Source organism: Schistocerca serialis, chromosome 3 (genome assembly GCF_023864345.2).
Source record: "Schistocerca serialis cubense isolate TAMUIC-IGC-003099 chromosome 3, iqSchSeri2.2, whole genome shotgun sequence".
Taxonomy (NCBI): Eukaryota; Metazoa; Arthropoda; class Insecta; order Orthoptera; family Acrididae; genus Schistocerca; species Schistocerca serialis.
Window position 1 is genome coordinate 224,588,218 of NC_064640.1, and position 22,922 is coordinate 224,611,139.

The 22,922-nt window shown below is 37.2% G+C and overlaps 1 protein-coding gene across 1 annotated transcript in view; it reads left to right on the forward strand.

Moving 5' to 3' along the window:
• Window positions 1-9,111, forward strand: part of LOC126470759 (uncharacterized) — a gene marked incomplete at its 5' end in the record, with an annotated part of 280,299 nt that extends 271,188 nt beyond the window's left edge. The window contains one exon of the mRNA XM_050098766.1: window positions 8,967-9,111. Coding sequence (XP_049954723.1) covers window positions 8,967-9,111 — 145 coding nt within the window. The remainder of the gene's footprint in view (window positions 1-8,966) is intronic.
• Window positions 9,112-22,922: the final 13,811 nt, after the last annotated feature.

A 22,922-nucleotide genomic window follows, 5' to 3' on the forward strand; every position in this document is an offset into this window, starting at 1 on the left:
GAAACCCGCTCTATCTGTTGGGTCTACTCTATATTGCTTCAACACATTGGTCCATGCCTTTCTAGTGAACTGACTCCCATTGTCACTTATTATTATGTACTTTGGTAGGCATGAATTATGAAAATAGACTTTGGCCAACTTTCCTTCCAACTTCACCTCCTGTTGCTTTCCTCAAAGTATTGAGAGACTAACTCAATTGCCACAAATACATATGTCATTGCACCACTAGATTTCGGGAGTGGGCCCAGGAGATTTACCGCAATTGCTTCCTTGGGTTCCTTTGGCAGTACTACAAGCACAAACCCTTTGTGCTGTACTGTAACAGTCTTCGTTTTCTGAAATGTCTCATAATTCTTCAACAGTTTCTTTATCCATCTTGTCATGTCAAAAAACTAGCAATCTTGCCATGATTTTTCCATATATTTCCTGAGACCAAAATGTCCACAGCTGAGATTGGTATACCATATTATGAACGTTATACTTTGTTCCAGAATGCACACCCTCCATTCCTCCTCATTTACATTGTTTCTATGGCATAACACTCCATCATGCAAAAGGTAATATGCCATGATCTTGTCTTCCCCAGTGCTATTCTACTTACTTTTAAGTAGCACTAACTTTTCACCCTCATTTGCTCTCTTAGATGTTCCTTACCACTCTGCACGCTGCCCCTTCCTGTATAACCCCTTTTATCAGATAAATCTTGCTTTTTGTTGGCAAAGGAGGTGCAAAATGTTCTTCTAATCCTATATGCATTTGAGATAGCGCATCTGGCACTGTCTGTGAAGTTCTTGGTATGCATTGAATATCGAAATTAGATTCTCATGGAGCAAGCATCCATCACATTGATCTGTTATGCCACAGTCTGCATGTTAACATAGATGACAAAGCCTTGTGATCTGTTACTACAATAAATTTTCGTCTTCTCAAATAATGTCTAAATTTAGCAAAATGATACACTACTTCTGATGCTTCCTTCTCCATTATTGACTACTTCTGTTCTTGTTCATTCAACACCTGACTACCAAAAGCAATGGTTCTAATTATTCCTTTCCTTTTTTCTCATGTTTTTTATATAAATGGACCCCTAGTCCATAATCCAAAGCATCACACCCCAAGTAAAATGCCTTTGACATATCTGGATGAGCTATTTTGGAGCATTACAAAGTTTTTGTTTTATTTTTGCAAAATCCGCAGTACCCTCCTCTGTCCATGACAATGCATTGCTTTTCTTCAGCCATCTATGCAGTGCTTTGCTATTTAATGTTTGCTCACCAATGAATCAACAGTAGAATCCACAGAGACCAATAAAACTTATCACCTGCTTCCTGTTTATCGGTATCTGAAAATTTCTTATTGCTGTCAGCTTCTCTGGGTCGTGGTTTTATTCCTTCTGGCCCAATAATATGTCCCATGAAAGGTATTTCCAGTCTTCTGAATTCTGACTTCTGAAAATTAAGGATGGCACCTGCACATTCACAACTTTCTAACATTTCCTCCAGAGTGCTTAAGTCTTCCTCCCACATTTCACTGGCTACAAACATGTCATCTAAATATATCATAATTTTCTTCAGCAAATCTTCTCCTAGCATTTGGTCTAGCATTGTAATAAAATCAGACAGGGATATGTTCAGTCCAAAAGGCAGCACTCTATATTGATAATATCTTCCCTTGTACGAAAATGCTGTAAATGGCCTTGACTCTGGGTCTAGCAGTATTTGATGGTATTCAGACATCAAATCCAGATTTGTAAACATCTTTGCTCGTTTAAATTTCTGCAACAGTTTGTCTATGTTCTTTGATTGTTTCTTTTCTGGTTCAGATACCTTGTTTGCTTGTCATGCACCCAACACAAGCCTTACACTCCCTCTTCTTAGCCACAGTAACTAATAGGCTGTTGTATTGACTTTTAGATCTGTCTATTACTTCATTTGTTAGGATCTACTGCAGTTTCCTCTCTACTACTTCTTTTCTTGCATGTAGTATTGGATAAGATGGCTTAAAATATGGCTTATGCAGCTTTAATTTTATATGATATGCTAAGCCTTTTATTATTCAGGATCTGTTTCCAAAAACTTTTCTGTATCTTCTGATTAATTTGGATAGCCGTTCAGCTGCTCTTTTATCAATATTCTTAATTCCATGTATTTTTTTGCTGACTTCTTCCCATGTGAGCTCACTTGCATCATTTGTACTGACAGATGCGGATTGCTAAATTTTCCTCTTCCATTACATCTTCACAGGTTGCTACTTAGCAACGTGGGAAAAATCTAGTACTCTATCTAGTGTAATTTTGTCATTGAAACTTATCTTCTCTTTTTCTCCATCGTAAAGTCTCGCCTTATTTTCTCTACTTATTTCTACTTCGTGCTCTGTCAACCAGTCTGACTCTATAATGACTTCTTGCAAATTAGGCATGACTACCACATCCATTCTGTATATGTCTCCTTCAGTCTCAGCCTCCACCATTACTTGACAATTCACCACATTCCCGTATCCATCAACAGCTTCTTTTATTGTAAACTCCATATGTTGTTTCCTGATTTCAGTAGCTCATTATATATGTTGTTAGCTATATCATGCAGCTGGTTTCCCAAATTGACTACAGACCTAGTTGCACACCCACGTATTTTAACTTCAATTATTGGAGTAATTATCACCTTATCTTTTACTGTTTCCTCTAGTGGGTCTTCTAGTTCATCATTTAGATGTTCAGCCTTTATGGCATAAATATTTATTTCTTCATTGTCTGCGTTTACAGGCCCTGCCATGTATACTTCAGGTCGGGCCACTCCTGAAACACCTACATGTTTTCCGTTCCTCCATTCTCAGAGGGTTCTGCTCCACTTCCCTGCCCCCATCCACTGCAGCTATCTTTGTGCAAGCTGCACCTTTCTTCCTCTCTTCTACCTGTCCTTTGATCATCATGAGATCTGAAAGCATAACTACCATGTTCTTGGCCTCTACCATTTCTCTGTGTTCCGGCGTAATGTCAAGTGCCAACACAACCATCAAGAAAGGAAGAGCAGAGAGGGCTGTGAGACGACATCAGCCAATAGCACACTGACAGACCCCTCTCTAGGACATCAGCAAGACATAAGCGGCATCTAGGCCAAGAGAATATAAGTACCGCTCTGTCTGGCTGTAGCTTGAGTTGAAGACAAGCCATCCTATTAATGCTACAGCAGTGACTTATGACTTATGAAATGTATTGTTTTGCTTGTATTGGAATTGTATTTGCTGAAGAGCTTGCTTGTGTTTGTCTATTGCCCCTTGCTTAAAACATGTCAGTATCTCACAAAGTTAATTATTGTAATCATTTTAATCATTTCCTTTTGTAATAAAGTCCATTAATATGATTTGCTTGAATTGTTGTCTAGTGATCCTAGAAATCAGCTTTCCTAGGCACCCTATATTAGACGAGCTGGCAGAATACAACACTCTGTTCATTCTGCCACTACTGTTAGTAGCATGTCCCATGATGTGGGGCTGCACTACTGGAATGGTCTGTGTTCACTTGTGGCAACCTATCTGCACACTCTAATTGCTCAAATATAACCCTGGCCTGGCCCACGGAGTCAGTAATGGTTACTATTAAATGACTACATACTTCACGTGGCAGCCTTTGTATCACCCCAATTGCACCACATTTTTCTCATCTGATTCCTCTCTAATTCCTTTTCAAAGAACTCACTGTAAGTTCTTCCTCATTCTCTTAATATGGAAATTTCCATATAAAGATTAATATGTCATCCTGTTTGTTCTTGGGCCAATACTTTTTTAGGAGCAGCTTCTTAAATTCTGCATACGTTAAATGTTCCATATCTAACCATATGCCCCAGTCATATGCTTCACCCTCTATTTGATTTATGATGTAAGCAATTTTAGTTCCTTATCCTGTAATTTTGGTAATGATCTCTGGAAATTCCTTATAAATGCAGCAGGGTGTAACTTGCCTTTGTGGTGGAATTTACTGAACTTACAACTGTTTATGAACTCCACTTGAGGGTCACTACTGCAGTTTAGGCACTTAATGTTTTATTTCACTAATTAGTTTCTCAGTTACAACCGGCTTGATCTTTTGCTCAATATTTTTTTGTACTTTCTACATTTCTGCTATCATCTCCCCTGTGACTTTCACCATCTTCTCAACCTCTTCTACTCATTTATTAGTTTCTTCTCATCCTTGTGCGATCATATTTGCCAAAACCCATATTGTGTTTATCTCTAGTGTTATGTTATCCTGCATCTGTTTTTGTTGTTCTTTTATTTGTTTAACTACTATTGCCTGTTTTCTGAATTGTGATTTTATTTCATTGTTTACTTTTTCATGTTCTTCCTTCCCTTTCATTTTAATTCATTATCCATCTTTTCCTCCCATGCTTTAAATCTTGCCTCAAAACTTGTGAATCACAAATTGTTTTCCCTGATCTTCTTCAAGTGCTTTAATGTCTGATTTGAGTTTGCTTAATATTAATGATTTAATTTCCTTGTTTGACTTTTAATTTCTTCTATTTGCTTAATTATTTTTCTGTTTAGTGACCATTACATTTCTTTTACTCACTTATCTACTTTTTCATCTAATTCCTTGACTGCCTTCATCATTAGTTGTAAATCAAAACCAGTTCCTCCCCTTAGCTCTGGGGTTTCTTCGAAAATGTTGTACTAACTATCTTTGCTTGCCTCCATAGCTTCTCAATTTTCCATTTTGGGTGTGATCATGGCTTTTGTGCCAAATGCTTGGGGTGTGGCCTGAATTCCTGCACTTTCCCACTCCATGCTATCTTCAAAGAATAATTTTTTTGAGTTAATTAACAGATTTTCCTCCCCATCGGATTCATTTTCTTGTTTCATTTCACTCCCTGGTAACCAGTTTTCCTGTTGCTCTACATTTGACTGATATTTGCCTCCTCTGAAACACTCTCCTGTTTGATTTCCTCTACATGCAATGTTGGCTCATTTTACACTATTTGAAATTTACTGCTACTTTTCTGTATCTGATCCCAAATTTACCAATATTCACTGTTCTAAAATTTCGCTGTTTTGTCACACACATACTTCATAGCCTATACAGCAACTGTCATTGATTACTTTTTGTCACACTATTTATCAATTTCTACTGCATAATTTTTTGCTTAATGGCTTACAGCAACTTGCAACTTGTTTTGTACTTCTGCTGCTGCTGTTGGCCACTGTACTGCTAGCTGCTGATTTTTGTGATGTGGCATCTGCTTGATCTGCTAATCATCAGGTAGCCTGGCTTCTTCTTCTTTCTTGTAGCAGCTCTTCTGTCATATCCTAAATGTTTAGAAAATTGTTCCTTCCTTTGTTCTTCTTATGAGCACATCTGAGAATCATGCAGTCCATGTTGTCATGTGTTGTTACATGTAAGCTGCCCCCTATATGTATCTCAGTTTGCTTGCAATGTTTCACTCTGGCTGCTTGACATTTTCAAGGCTATCAAACATCTAGACAACTAGTTTTTTGAGTGGCAATCATACTCTCAAAGTACATGCAACTGTATTTAGAGTCTCTACTGTGTAAATTACAACACATGTCCTATCTACTTCATTCAAACTAATGCGAAACAATCCCATAAAAAAGTTAGGAAAGTGATTGATGTTGTCAACTAGATAACACACTGGTATGAAGCACTTGATTTTATTTGTTTCTTGATTGCAAATCAATTTCACATGGTTTCTAACTGCACTTGCACTACACTTGCATATCCTCCTCATTCATAATATCAAATGTGTTAGTCATTGACATTCTTTTTCTGTGCAGTCTTCTTTTCCAAATTAAATATTTCATAATTGATGAATTAATATTTTTAACACAGTTCTCATGATGGTGCTCTCATACATATTCACATCCTGCTCACATGAAGGCTACAAGTATGGCTCGAGTGCAACTGACTGCCTACCACCAGCCAGTCTCTAGAACGAGCTTGTACCTTCCAGAACTATGGGGCACCCTATCAGTGATGCCACTGCACTGTAGCAAAGAGGTACACTGTGCTGTAGCATAAAGTATAGGGGTAGATTCAATCTGGCAAATGCCACATTTACATCTCTACCCTTACAAGGTCACTGGATGTGTAAGGTGAGTTGCCTGGGGAATGAACTTTGTGTAGCAGATCACTTTCACCAGAAAAGACTGCAATTTCTTCCAGATTTTTGACCCAGCAGTTTCTCAATAGCATTGATATGCTCTGTCATCAGCATGATCCCTTTGCTGCTTAACATATGCCCCAATACTGCACAGGATCTTGCATTACTCCAGGTTACAATTCAGTCTGTTCTCTAACAGCTGCTAAAACAATGTTTACAAGTTTTACGTGAGTTCATTCATGGTAGCACCAGTCACCTAAATGTCATTTAAATAGTTTATGCACTTTGGAATACCTTGAGTTAGTTGCTGTGTGTATCTTCGGAAACTTACTGTTGCTGAGGCAACCCCCAAAACGTTGTCTCTTGTAATGAAACATTCTAAAATGCTTTTTTTTACCAAGGCTTCTCATGTATCTGCATCTAGAGGTAGCTGCAAGTATGCATCCTTCAAATCAGTCTACGTAAAATATTGTGCCCCTGCTAACTTTCTAACAAGGTCCTGGTCAAGGAACTGGGGAAATGTCGATCCAACTTTGTGCATTAATCATGGTCTTAAAATCACTGAAAATTCTGATGAACCTATTCTCTTTCTTTATAATGGCCATGAGTGTCACCAAGAACTATCGAAGACTGGTGTAATTGCTCCACACACCTGTAATGTGGATAAGTTGGCCTTTATGGCATCCAGCATAGGTACAGTGGACTGCATGAGTGACATATGAACGTTAAACTCTTTAGCCATACCCAACGTTGATCGGAATAACTGCTGATAATTTTGTGATAATGGTTCTAAAATCTAGAATTGTATTGAGCTTGATGCCAGCTTCACATCATCCAGTACTCAAAAACTGAATGCAGTGAATGCATCTAAACCAAAAATGTTTACAGCTGGCAGTGAAATTATGATCAACAAGGTGATGTGCCATTCCATATCCTAGTATTCTGCCCACACAGCAGTTTGTCCTCTCAAAGGAATCTTTTGCTGGCTATATCAAATAACCTGCCACTGCGGCATCTGCAGACAGATGGAGCCCAAACTCTGATAGGTTTCCCAGTTAACCAAAGGAATTACTTCCTCTGTGTGAACTTAGAACTGTGTTGTAACACCACTGGTATTTAATTCAAACAAGAGGTTATTAGGTGCTCGGCCGGGTTCTGCCAACACAAGGGTTAAAGCAAGCACAGATGCTTGGTCAGGTACTGCACCCAGAATGTAGTGGCAAACACCAGCATGTTGACTCATCACTCCGTTGTCCTGTCCTGGCACAGTACTGCTAAGAGCCCTCACTTGAGACATGCAAAAAAAGTGGACACTGGCAATGCCCATGATGAAGCCAACAGTTTGGACAAGACTTAAATGGCTATGGGAGTGAATCCAATGTTGAGGTGGGGTAGCATCTTGTGATCTGCTGTAGATACAGAAAGGGAGGGTCCATACTTTTGCACAATCTTGTGCAAACTGTTACTACTGCTAAGTAACAAAGCACTCAGGACTGCGGGATCTGACATGTTTCTTACCTCGAATACAGCGTAAATCTACACAAGTAGTTTTTCCACCTCTCTACAGTGCCGTGAGACATAGAAAACTGTGGAGACAGGGGTAATGGCTGCTTGCAGATGTTCGCCCCACTGGCTGCATGCTTGCGTTTTGGACCAGCTCTACATCTCGCTTGACAGCTCTTGCATCTGCTCCTGCTGTAGTAGTTGACAGCAGTTGCAGTTTCATATGTTCCTGCTGTTGTGCCTGTAGCATTGTTTTATGCTGCCAAAGGCTCCAGAAACTTTTGATCCATTGTTATGAATTTATGCACATGCAAGAATCAGCCTCTTCACCACTTTAGTAACACACTACCCAGGTGAGGGAATGCCACGAGTGAGTTTCTGGCAAGTGGCCAAAAGGACCAAGTGGATGATGGGAAAAAATGTACACACATCCGAAAGGGCAAATTGAGAGTAATCCAAAATGTGAAAGCCTAGAATCATCAACAACGTACAAGCAATGCCAATTCTGGATTGCCAACACTGATCAGTTGCAAACTGCTGATATTGACTGTTGTGATGTAGTTCTTTCATGTCGTTATCATTAAAAAGTAGTTGTTAAGCAAATAATTGTATAAATAAAAATAACACTAGAAAACTGCAGCTATTTTGTGTAGTTTTATGGAAGGAGATACACACCAAGTTTCGCCATACCAGAAGCTGACCAACAGCTGCATGTTAAGCTGTGCAACATTACTGAGGACAATGTAGCCAGACAGATTTCACCATGCTTGTCTTACAGGTCTTTGTTTATTTAGTATTTCAACATATAGCAGTGATAATATGCCCCTCAGTACAGCTGATTATTTGAAGATGACATTACCATAAAAATTGGTAATAGCTGTTGAACATGCTTGGGATTATGACTGAAAATGAAATGGTTTTGTAATAACTTGCAATCACTGATGCTCCACATCCATATGGTTAATTTAAACTCCTGATGGAAAGTGCTGGCTAGCCGTTCAGTCTCATCGTGACTTGTTTGTGTAAAATGACTGAAAACATTTAATCCACAAGAAACAAAGACATTGCACATAATATAAATAGAATTACATTTCAATCACAGATGCGTATGTTGAGTTAACTTTGTTTAAAGGTGCAATTTTTTTTAATCAGGAGACCATTCTGCTCAGTTTTTTAGGAAAAGTATGAAAGTATGTTAAGTTAAAGTGTCACTCTTGTATTTAGGGTTAAAACAGTGTGTCTTTATTTTTTATTCTAAATTATTTTCATCTATACTCTGTGAGCATGATATGTAGAGGTCATCTATTTAAAAAACTATTATAAACATACTCAATAAAAGACTGTACTTTTCAGCACAAACAGAATTTCCAGCCGTCAAGAGAACACATTGACAGCCTCACAAAGCAGCAGACACACAGTGACTAGAAGACGAAACAGGGCTGACACAGCATGCACCACAAGGAAGCAGGTACATCAGTCAACTAAATGCTACCACTGATTGAGTACTCACAAAATTCTCTAGTGCATGGCTTGGAGGCAAGAGATACATTGCATAAAATTCAACATATGCAATTAAACATCATTAAAAAGTAGAAGACATTGAAACTTAATTCAGGTGAACACAGATTTTTTAGTTACTGGTCTCTAATTCTGATGTATAGACTTGTCCAGTCAGTTTATAAACATTTACTAAATTTTACAAGTGGAGATAATTTATTTCTCTGCATAATTATATGTACGAGGGCAGTTCAATAAGTAATGCAACACACTTTTTTTCTCGGCCAATTTTGGTTGAAAAAGCCAGAAATTTCTTGTGGAATATTTTCAAACATTCCCGCTTCATCTCGTATAGTGTCATTGACTTCCGGCAGGTGGCAGCGCTGTACGGAGCTGTTAAAATGGCGTCTGTAACGGATGTGCGTTGCAAACAACGGGCAGTGATCGAGTTTCTTTTGGCGGAAAATCAGAGCATCTCAGATATTCATAGGCGCTTGCAGAATGTCTACGGTGATCTGGCAGTGGACAAAAGCATGGTGAGTCGTTGGGCAAAGCGTGTGTCATCATCGCCGCAAGGTCAAGCAAGACTGTCTGATCTCCCGCGTGCGGGCCGGCCGTGCACAGCTGTGACTCCTGCAATGGCGGAGCGTGCGAACACACTCGTTCGAGATGATCGACGGATCACCATCAAACAACTCAGTGCTCAACTTGACATCTCTGTTGGTAGTGCTGTCACAATTGTTCACCAGTTGGGATATTCAAAGGTTTGTTCCCGCTGGGTCCCTCGTTGTCTAACCGAACACCGTAAAGAGCAAAGGAGAACCATCTGTGCGGAATTGCTTGCTCGTCATGTGGCTGAGGGTGACAATTTCTTGTCAAAGATTGTTACAGGTGATGAAACATGGTTCATCACTTCGAACCTGAAACAAAACGGCAATCAATGGAGTGGCGCCACACCCACTCCCCTACCAAGAAAATGTTTACAGTCTTCTGGGACGCTGAAGGGGTTATTCTGTTCTATGTCCTTCCCCATGGTCAAACGATCAACTCTGAAGTGTATTGTGCTACTCTTCAGAAATTGAAGAAACGACTTCAGCGTGTTCGTAGGCACAAAAATCTGAACGAACTTCTCCTTCTTCATGACAACGCAAGACCTCACACAAGTCTTCGCACCCGAGAGGAGCTCACAAAACTTCAGTGGACTGTTCTTCCTCATGCACCCTACAGCCCCGATCTTGCACCATCGGATTTCCATATGTTTGGCCCAATGAAGGACGCAGTCCGTGGGAGGCACTATGCAGATGATGAAGAAGTTATTGATGCAGTACGACGTTGGCTCTGACATCGACCAGTGGAATGGTACCGTGCAGGCATACAGGCCCTCATTTCAAGATGGCGTAAGGCCGTAGCATTGAATGGAGATTATGTTGAAAAATAGTGTTGTGTAGCTAAAAGATTGGGGAATAACCTGGTGTATTTCAATGCTGAATAAAACAACCCCTGTTTCAGAAAAAAAATGTGTTGCATTACTTATTGAACTGCCCTCGTACATGCAGTAATTAAGTACCAAAATAAATATGGTGTATTGTGAATTCTGAAGAATTTAAACATATTATGACTTCGAAACAATCAACAATAACTTTTTCTCCTCGTGTAAAATCTATTATGATGCTCAATAAAAGACATAACACAAGTAATGGTTGGTCTATCTTATGGCACTGAAACAAAACACTCGTCAAATCTTCAGTTTGATTTCAGTATAAGGAATAGTTATCCTCATATTATACGACATTGACACACTTCTTCCAAACACAAATTGAGCACAAAGGAAATTTTTGCCACAAAATAGTTTTCATTTTACATTGAGATGATCATATGGCATAATTGGTCAGGAGATCCTCTCTACAGTTATTAGGCTGGCAAGTGTTTCTGTCACTGCAAACTGGTTCTTGCAACCTCTTTTAATGACTTAGTAAACATTTAGAGCCACTTTAGGTTTGCTGGTTTAAAATAGCTGATGGCAGTGAGTCTGGCTGCAATTGACGGTTGTCCCAACATGTGTAGATCAATGCACAATTGTTTCTTGTTTGTGCCCAAAATAAATATTTCAGCAACTTGAATGGAAGAAAAATACTTATAAAAATTACTTATGATACAAACTTCCTTCTTTGTTGTTAAAGGAAAATATGATATGTGATTTAATTCAATTTTAGAGATATGTATTATATAAGATACATTAAGTAAGTGACGCTCAGCTATAGAAATATGAAGACATATTCATATGAAAAAACTCTCTGTTACAGACATCTACAAAACACTAAAACTAGAAAACACTGAGATGCCAGATTAGTTTAATATTATAGTTCAAGCTTTTTTGAACACTTCTGGCCCTTGTCATCAGAAGTCAAACTTCTATCAGGACACTTCTTAGAACAATTCTTATAGCATGTTGTTGTTGTGGTCTGCAGTGCAGAGACTGGTTTGATGCAGCTCTCCATGCCACTCTATCCTGTGCAAGCTTCTTCATCTCCCAGTAACTACTGCAACCTACATCTTTAAGAATCTGTTTAGTCTATTCACCTCTTGGTCTCCCTCTACAATTTTTGCCCTCCATGCTGCCCTCTAATACTAAATTGGTGATCCCTCGATGCCTCAGAATATGCCCTACCAACCGATCCCTTCTTCTAGTCAAGTTGTGCCAGAAATTTCTCTTCTCTACAATTCTATTCAATACCTCCTCATTAGTTATGTGGTCTACCCATCTAATCTTCAGCATTCTCCTGTAGCACCACATTTCGAAAGCTTCTATTCTCTTCTTGCCTAAACTATTTATTGTCCACATTTCCCTTCCATACATGGTTACACTCCATACAAATACTTTCAGAACCGACTTCCTGACACTTAAATCTATACTCGATGTTAACAAATTTCTCTTCTTCAGAAACGTTTTCCTTGCCATTGCCAGTCTACTTTTTATATGCTCTCTACTTCGACCATCATCAGTTATTTTGCTCTCCAAATAGCAATACTCATTTACTTCTTTAAGTGTCTCATTTCGTAATCTAATTCCCACAGTATCACCCAATTTAATTTGACTACATTCCATTATTCTTGTTTTGGTTTTGTTGATGTTCATCTTATATCCTCCTTTCAAGACCATGTCCATCCCGTTCAGCTGCTCTTCCAGGTCCTTTGCTGTCTCTGACAGAATTATAATGTCATCGGCGAACCTCAAAGTTTTTATTTCTTCTCCATGTATTTTAATTCCTACTCTGAATTTTTCTTTTGTTTCCCTTACTGCTTGCTCAATATACAGACTGAATAACATCGGGGATAGGCTACAACCCTGTCTCACTCCCTTCCCAACCACTACTTCCCTTTCATGCCCCTTAAATCTTATAACTGCCATCTGGTTTCTATACAAATTGTAAAAAGCCTTTCACTCCCTGTATTTTACCCCTGCCACCTTCAGAATTTGAAAGAGAGTATTCCAGTCAACATGGTCAAAAGCTTTCTCTAAGTCTACAAATGCTAGAAATGTAGGTTTGCCTTTCCTTAATCTATTTTCTTGCATGTGCTTCATAAATAATTGTTAATTATAGGAAAGTGAAAAGGAGACACATAAACAAACAATGGTTCCACAAATTATCCAATTTTGAAATAGTGACACCTATTTCTGAGTTCCATAGAAACTTGTAATCAATTCATCAACACAATGTTACAGAAAAAAGTGTTCAGAATGCTGTTCTTGTGTCCATATATTATATAGCATGTCTCTGCAATAATCTGTGAATCTTCTGTTGCTCTCCTGTGTTTTCCATCAGTTTATCCTTCAAAGCAACATTCCCAATTTTCCAGTGTTGTAATGTGAGCCATGTGCATGAGGTATTTTACATGACCAAAAATGCAGGAATCCATGGAATAAGTCCAGCGATCTAGGACTATGCACTAGTGTATTAACCAAATTTTCAGCCACAGTTAAAATGAGACATCTTATAAAAGATCAGGAAGAACACTTTGCTACAAGTGAAGATACTTCATAAATGTTAATCTATGTAGCAAGAATTAAGGTCCATTTACACAGTGAGAGAGTAATCTCACACGGATACTCAGTAAGATGTACTGCTGATATTGTGAAGTGTGCATTATAAACATTACAGTCAGTCCAAACATATCAGTTATGGAATTAAAAATACCATCTCAGCTGAATCTGTTCTTTAAAAGAAGATAATTATGTTTAATAATAAATTGTGGCAGAGCAGAAATGCAGTTGGAAGGCAATTCTGCATTGTTGAAGTCCTACACATGATGGGGATGGTATGAGTAGAGTAATTGGCAATTTAATATCTGATACATGATACTGTGCCTCAGTACAAATGAAGTTCTCCTAGTGAAAATCATCAATCTATACCCTAGATATTTTAACAACTTTTACTCTACACCAAGTGGTATGATTTTAGCCCCACATTTTTAAAGACTAAGGAGACACCATGTTATATCAATTAAGGCACCATTATAGCATTTTGTCCATCATGATGATGATATATGAAGTATTATCAAACAGCCTCCCTTATGCTATTAAACAACCAACATAGTTTTTAAGAGGAAGAGCCTATACATATTGAGTCTATAACATAATCTAGTTAACTGGAAAACAAAAAGAATTCAACAAACCTACATTTCTAACAGTCAAAAATTATGGCATGCTAAAACTTTTCTTGGAGTCAGTAGACAAAAACTATTGGAAATTATGAAAGAGAAAGGAGTTCCAGCCCATATGTTAAATGCTGTTAGAAATCTCTGGCCCAAGAGAAACAGTAAAGCGGAGGTAATGTGGGAAAAAAGCAAATAACTGTAAACCAATACTTCAGATAAACATGTCTTTTATCATCTGCACTGTTGTTTAAGTTTTACATATAAATTGTTATTTGTAACTGTAAAGAAAGTCTTGGCTCTGAAATCTAATACAGAGCAGTACCAAAGGTGGACTTATTTGCTGTAGATGACCAAGTAATCACAACATAGTCAGAAGATGATTTACAAAGACCAGTCCATGAACTGCGCGCGCGTACACACGCGTTTTTGTTCTCCAAAAAACTGAGGCCAATTGAGATTTGTCAGGAAGTTTGTATAATGTATGGAAATGATGAACTGAGTGAAGCTGAAGTGAGACAATAGTGCATCACATTTAACAATGGCCAGCCATACTAATCTTCAGGAGAAAGTGTGAAGTGGCCCAGAATTGTCAGTGCTGAACTGGTGGAGAAAATCAGTGATAATATTTGCACATGTGAAACATTAAAGAAATCGAGGAGAGTGATATAAATCAAAACATCAAGGAAAGTTACATTCCAAGGTTTTTTTTTTTTTCATTCATGACAATACATGACCTCACACAGTGATTTAGACTCAAAGGATCTCGAATGGCTTTGGTTGGGAGCATTTTAGTCGTCCACTGCACATTCTGGAACTTACTGTGAACAATTTCCACTTGTTTCCACACATGAAGACCTGGCCTGCAACACAGGGCTTCGATGATGACAAGAAACTGTACAAAGGTGTCCAAACAGAGTTGAAGTCTCAGGTGGCAACATTCTACAATGATGGTATTAACAAGATGGTGTATCATTACGATAAGTGCATTAATTTGTACGGAAATTATGTTGAGAAATAACTGAACAATGTGCATTTCAAATGTAAGTAATAAAATAAGTTTCATTTCTTTTTTCTTTTTTTTTTTTTAATTCTAAAAACCAAGTTACTTTCTGAATAGCCCTTGTATTTTCACATTTAAGGAAATTTGTGGCTTAAAAAATGTTTCAAGTCAAATGAAGAGACTATGAGAACCATTAGTGGCTATTTTACACACCCTCCAAAATAAATCTTCAGGGGTGGACTCTCCTAATTGGAAAAGTAAAGTGCACAGCCATAAGAGGACGATGTTGAAACATAAGTGCACTTTTTATCTAACAAATACTGTGTTACACTGCCAGGCCAAAAAGTTGTCACATTGCTCTCATAGTGTCTCACTAACAATTAAGAATAGCTGCTGAATCCCAACACCAGGTGCAATATGATTCATGATTAACTTCTTGGTTGAATGGTCAGTTTCAAGAAGTGTTATGTTTACTGCATCACTGTCAAACCATTGTGCAACAAAAGTAAAGTTGTATGATACAACTATCTGTGAAATCCCAAAGGTTAGGTTCAGCCACCTGAACTGGAAAAGTATATTCTATCCTTTGCACCCATAGGCACCTTTCCTTCACGAATTGCATGCAGTGTGTGTTTGTTAAGTGTAATTGTTAAGAATAGAATAGGTGACTGTAATGGGTGTAAGTGTAGTGTGGTGTCACATATGTGTTGGAAGATGGTAAGAGAAGAAAGAGGGTGAAATCTGCCACCAACACAGCACCTACTAATCTCAAATACTAATGGGTTCAACAAGTTTAATGTCCTCATCTAAAATGTATTTTCCATATTCCATCACAAACCATTACTTTTGCCTACATATTTAAAATATATGAAACTTTAGAGAAGATAAAGGCCCATTTTCTTGTAACAACATTTGTTGTTTATTGGATACATGGGATATTCTTGAGTTTTTCAAATTATTGTAACTGGTGAGGAAATTTGAAATAAAGCACACTCTCTTAATGTAATGCCATCACAGTTTGGCACGGATCACTCTTCATCCAGCTTTCACAGTTTGTCATGGCTGGTAAAGCACATTGCACATTGGTAATCTCATGTCAACATTGATATTTCTTGGAAAATACTGAGTGGAATACAAACAGTGGAATAAACAGAGATAACAGCTCACTGTATAATGTAGACAGCTTACAAACTAGTGTTGTTCTTCAGAGCACCCACAAAGCTAGTAAAAAAAAAGGGGGGGAGGATTTATAGGCTGATCTTTTCAGCATTTTATAGATCCAGCTTGTGCTCCATTCTTTTTCCTTCTTGGAGAAGCTTCAAAGCTGATCTTAAAGCAAACATATTCTGCCAAAATTGTTTACAGGTGAATGAAGGCTGTTGTTGTTGGAATATTTAATTCTTGTACAGCAAACTCTTAGCCTCATGATATTTTGACATATAACTCATGCATTAATTTCATGTTCTTTATCACAGTAAGATTGCTATATCAGGTGTTATTGTGTTGAGTTTGACAACTCAGGTACGGGAAAAAAATAAGGGAGTGGAAATACTCAAGTACAGCATTGTTTTTCAGTTATTTCTTCAGGGCACGTGGTTACCTTTCCTTTTCATACACAAAGTGTCTGCTGAAAATTTATCTTTTCACACCCCGTAGAACTATTACTTATCTATATTTTTTAGCGTATCTTTTCCAACATCAGCCACTGAGGATTAAATATTGAACAATGATACAAAATTTGTACATTTTTGGAGAAATCTCAGCAATGTGATCACAGCAGTTGTGACAATTTGTGGATGTCGACAGATATATAACTTACACTGTTGATTTATGCCACTGCTGCTCAGCCTCTAACAAAAACTCTCGAACCTGTCTCTACTGAGAGGTTCTATTTACACCTAATTATTAAGAATAAGATATGCTCTATTGTTGCAGTAGAAAAGCCATAGGTTCTACAGTTCATTAAGCACAAAAGTGCTTTAAACGACTCTGAAAACTGATATGTAAATGCTCCATGATTATTTCATTTCATCCTTTGCATTCGTATCCCTTATTCAGCTCATACAAAACATAATGCAGACAAATCTGTCACCCAATCACAGCAGACTATAAGGCTACAACATATACTCAGTACTATTTGTTCACTTTTATTTTGACTGGTCGTCCTCGGTCAGAATTAGTCCAAGTCAGCAGTGTTAAGGTAAACAGTGTAAGTTTTTCCAGCTTTGTAAACAATCAAGTTGGTGTCATGCTAGCAGCTTTAGTGTCATCATTGCTGATTGTTGTCTGTTATTTTATAATACTGTTTGAGAATACTGAAGGAAATGTAGTTGCAGGTTATATTAAATATCAAAGAGGTCTCTCTGCAGGCTGATTTATAATGAATAGCTGCAGAACAACTATCTGTACCAACGACATACAGTATCCCGTTACATGACGTCTTTTGCTGATACATCTGCAAGGAATGTCGATTCATCTGATTAGTCTAGGGATATGAAAATCCTGCAGAAATGACAAAGCAGAAGAAAATAATGTGAACTTTTTGAATTTTAACAATGCAATGCAAAAGTGGTGGTTTTTATAAATTGTCACTAAATTTGACATTTTTCCTGTTCCTACATATAAATGTTGTAAATCTGAGGATGGGAGTTCATGAACATTGGTAAATGATAATTACTGAATGGTGAAATTGGATTTTATCTTTCTTCTCAAATTTGAAAATTGCATATAATTTTAAAACAACAGTTGATTTCCCAAATAAAGAACTATCGCTCTAGATATGTCGTCATGCAGACTATATTCCTGTAGCAGTTTTAGTTGCTGAGGTGATATTTCCCTGTTTTTGAGAGTTCTTTAATGTGATGCATCAATCAAACTAGATACTTTGGTAGTACCGCCAAACAGGGTGATTTCGGACAGTTTTGTCGTTATTTTGATTGTAACTTTTGTATATATTGTTAGATTAAATTGATTGTTATGGAAGTGGTAGGGTATAAGTGTAACGAATAAAATATCCCAGAACCAGAAAGTGTATGTGTAGGTATATTTATCTGAGGCAGTTAAATAAAGTGTCCGAAGTCACCCCATGGATTGGGGTGATTTCAGACACGTGTTTTTTAAATCTCTGTCCGAAGTTACAGAATATAGAGGGCTAATTCGGACAGTTACTGCCTTTTTTAAAAATTCTACATGCATTTTATTTCATTTGGGTGACATTTTACACATTTTAAGGTAGCCCTTTGTTACAAATAAGTGATATAGAACGATATAATGAATTTTATGTATTACAGATAAGTTCTGGACCAGCTCGTTTAATATTTTTGCTTAAGTGAACAGAAAGATCTTCTGACTGTCATTTGAGGAATAAATGCACCCATTCTTCTCCTGGCAAATTATTACGAAATTTCTTCTCTTTTCAGCCAGATTTATCAAGGTAGCCTTTAACTAAATATCTAATATCTTATTTAGTGAAGGGAAATCGGCAATGTGCAGCCCTCAAGATACCTTGCTTCAACAGTTCTTCTTCTTCTTATCTTCTTCTTCTTCTTCTTCTTCTTTATTTAGCATTGGCTGTCCTCCCATTTTTTTCGGATGTGCTTTTTGCACTTAATTTTTTAGTGTTGATTTAGGTATACCATACAAATCTGAAGCTTTTCTGTATGATAATTTACCACTCTGAATATCACGAACATCTTTATCTAAAAGTTCTGGATCATAATTACACCGTACTGTAGCACCTCTCCTGCTCTTATACGTTCTTGGCATTGTCCAAAATCACCCCACACAGTACACAGTTTTACAAAAACCATCATTATTTTATAACCTTGCACAAGAAACTCGACAAACTTGTACAGAAATTGTCTCAATGCTGTTAGCTACTGAGCGCATCAAGAATTATGGTTACAATAACTTCCTGCTCGGTGCAACAATAGAAAGTTTCCACTTTAAGATAATGCATGGATTTTTAACACTGAGACTGTTCATCAATTATTCCCCTATGGAAAAAATTGACACAAAAGAAAAGTTGTGGGAAGTGATAAATGCTATCTTGCACTTAAAATAACTGGTGCACAGACGTTAAAATAAGTAACTCTTTGTTTCTGCGCAGTGGCAAAGAGCAAATAAGCCATACTGTCTGAATTCGCCCCGGTGTCCAAAATCACCCCGTTTGATGGTACGCTAGTATAAACATGAAATCACAGAATTCTGCAGTATAGCTTTGCAAACACTTAAGTCAACATAGCATCTGATACTTTTCAACCTAACTTACGTTCTAGCCTACACAACGGATCATGTTGTTACCTCAATCTTCATTCAATCAACAGTAAAAATAATAGTGTATAAATATTGAAATAAATAATCAGTGTTGTGTTTTACTGCCATAAAAATGTTTGAATGAAATTGTATCTTTTTCTGTGATTGGCTGATAGCAGCTGGATAAAACATTAACTGTATTTATAAGTTAAACACGAAGATTGCTTCATTAATGTACAAAAAATAACTTTTTGCTATTAAACTAGTAAGCTTTTGAGAAATATGCATAATTCAGAAAGAAATAAGCATACTTCAGAAAGAGGTGAAGGAAATACTGAAATGCCCTGTATTGCACTTTCGAATTAGTCTAATTTCTTTTATGGCTACAGATCCATTCATTAAGTCTGTGTTCACAGCTCTATGTTCTTGTTTCAACTATGGGAAGATAGTTAACTCTAGTAATGCTGACTTTGCAAAGAGTCTGTTATGTGTACCTAGAATGGCAGATCTCATCTGTGTAAGATATTCTAAAGGGATACAATATCATTCACAATATAGTGGAAAAGCAAATTTTTATGCCAGCAAGATTTGTGGACATCGCAAAATGTCTGGTGTTATGCTGAAGTCAGTTTCTGTCTTCTATGTTCGAGTTTAGACTCAGTGGCGGGGGGGGGGGGGGGGGGGGGGGGGGCTGTTTCACACTACAGTGAAGTACTCACATATCGCTGGCATAAAGTCTCAGAAGAGAACTTTCAAGGTTACGGCAATGCTTTCTCTTAATATTTTTAGTGGTGTCTGGTTACAAAACTATTTTTTTCTTTAACTGATTAGATTTAATGGGTTTAATATAAATGATTTCTCTTTAAATAAAAATTAGGTTAGTAAATATAATGTAATTGCTAATTATATTTACATCTTCAACATAACACTGGAAAACAACGAAATAAGACAAAAATAAGAACATACTGCAAGCCAAAGAAGGCAAAAAAAAAAAAAAACACTGACAGAAAATAATACCAACAGGCAAAAAGTAACAATGAAATTGGCCATAAAATATAACAATTTTATCCTGTACATAGTGAAGGTGACTCTTCCCCTCTTGCAGCAAGTATTTACAACCGACAGACATAAACTCATTAAAAATTACACACTCGTCTCTCATACTCTGTTTTGATTTAACTTGTGATGATCTTTTACATTCTGCCTGCTGTCTCCATTGTACAATGTGTGTTTCTGCCATGTCCATCTCTTACTTTGTGAGATCTGCTGTTCTGAGAGTACCATATGTTTGTTATTTTGCATCTTGTTCCCATAATGTCAATTTCCTCTTTGCCTGCTCCTTTACTTCACCTTTACCTTTGATAGGTACCTCTCTTTCCGCCTGTGTCAGGCTTCTTATTTTTTATTTTTAATTTCACCCTATGCTTTTCATTTTCCTCCTCTATTTTCTACAAGTGTGCTCTATTTTTGTTTAGATTGTTGTTCTCTTGTAACTTCACATCCTTTTCTCATAGTCAACTCCAATAACTTTTCTGCAACTTGTGATTTCTTCCTCTTCCTTCACAAGTAAAAAAGAAATTGCTGGAAATGGGAAAGAAACTTCTGAAAATGGAACCTGATGTTTAACATTAATTTGACAACAGTTTTGACACACGTCATGGTTTCTATATGTTTTTGTTGGTCTTTATTACATAAGAGGTGCAAAGATGGAACAAATGTCATTAAACAACACAATAAGGCAATTCTAGCAGTCTTTCTTGGTCTACAAAGTAATGCTCATAATAAAAGTATTGTCCAAACAATATAGTAAAACCTTCAACCAGAATTCAGTGCAAGTTATGCACCTTGACATACTATGGCCTTTTCAATTACACAGCATTTTTTTTTTTTATTGTTTTGCTTTCAAGTATTTTCCTATTCCCTCTGTCGAATCTTCTCCATATTTGTAAGAGTGTGTTTTGACTTTCATTCCTTTCTGTCCTGGCCTTCAGTTGGCTATAGTAGAAGTTCACTCTTTACATATTTTTTTCTATGCTGAGCTGTAGGTGTTATACGCTTTGCCTTTGTCATTTTGTGGTATCATTCTCATCAGTTTGTGTGTGTGTGTGTGTGTGTGTGTGTGTGTGTGTGTGTGTGTGTGTGTGTGTGTGTGTGTGTGTGTGTGTGAAATTTAAATATCGTAGTGTGCATGTTATTCCATTTTCCCCTAACCTGATAACTTCCAGTTTGAATTACATATATGTTGATAACAACTAGTTTACAATATAGACAGGTAAAATGAATTGTATTTTCCCACAGCCAGTTCCAAGTGTAAAGAAAAGTTTCACTGATGTATGGATTTAAAATGTTAATTTCCTTTTTTTCCAGGTTATCAAAATGCTGATTTTGGTAGTAGTACTTTTCCTCCTATGTTGGGGACCAAGAATAATAATGAACATGCTTACTAAAATTGGTCTACAAAGTTTTACTCCAACTGAGTACACAATGAGGGTTGTGTTCAACATCCTGCCAGTCATTCATGCTTGCTTTAATCCAGTAATATACTCTTTCATGTCAAAAAACTTCCGCCGTTCACTGAAAAGACAGTTTGAGACTCTTGGCTGCAGAAGAAATTTGTCCAGGCACAGGAGCAGCAGTTTCAGAAGCAGCAGATTGCATCATGGCACAATCACACAACAGAAAAGCATCAGACCGCGATACACACTGTCCTCATCATCGAGCACATACAATGCTGATGTCACCAGACACACTGAAATGGAAAACACAGATTCTGTCAACAGTACAGTGGTCTGATGAGAATTATGCTTAATAAATCCCTGTAATTGCTATTATAATTATAATAAAACGACAGAACAGTGTGCATTAAATACATTTTGTTTCTTGTTCTGTGTATGCCCCTTGGAGTTTTACAGTGTTCTTTTCTTCCTGGTGATTTATTTCTTGGGCTTAACATCTTTATTCTATGAAAGAGACTAAAATAAAAACACAAAACTTCCTTTTCTCTCAATATCTTTATAAATACAAAAAAGATGTCACGGCAGGAAATGTAACAAAATAAGCTTTACAACAACAACTTTAGTGTAACATTTTCTTTTATTTTACATGTTACACACACAGCAAGATCCTATTGAAAGTATGTTCAATGATCAATAGTAGTTGCTATATGTGAGTATAAAAGATGCAATTGCTATGGAAAATATGGGCAATCATTATTTCACAACAGTGAAAAGTACTGGATTTAAACCTGTACTCATGGTTTCCTACTGTGTGTATCACATGTGTCAACACAGAGCAGTTTTTACAAAATATTTGACAAACCAGTCATATGTCTGCCGTAAAGTGTTACAGTTAAGATTAAATAAATACACCGAAATGATTTTTTTTTTTTAAATTACAGGTTGAGGCATGAACTGTACTCCATGAAAACACTCTCTCTCTCTCTCTCTCTCTCTCTCTCTCTCTCCCCCCCCCCTGCCTCTCCCCCCCCCCCCCTCCCCGCTTCCCTTCCTTCTTTTCTTTCTTGTCAACTGGTATCTCATATCACATATTATGATTTTTATTATACAGATATATTTGTTGGTTTTCTAACATCTTTAACATGAAAGATCAGCATTTGAGCAAAACGGAAGACACACAGCTGTTACCAGGTTCCTCTCAGCCTACAGAAATCAAGAGTTTCTTTACATGAATAAAAATGATTAACTGTGTCAGTCACTATTTAATTTTTAGTTTTTTGGTTGGCACTACAAAATTTGACTACATGGCTCCCATCATCCAGTACCTGCAATTTAAAATACAAACAGCAGGTTCCACATGTATGTCAACAGCACATAGCAGAGAGCCCCTAGGCTGTAGAATTAATCAAAAATTGACCCCAATCTTAGTTTAAGGGAAACTATTCA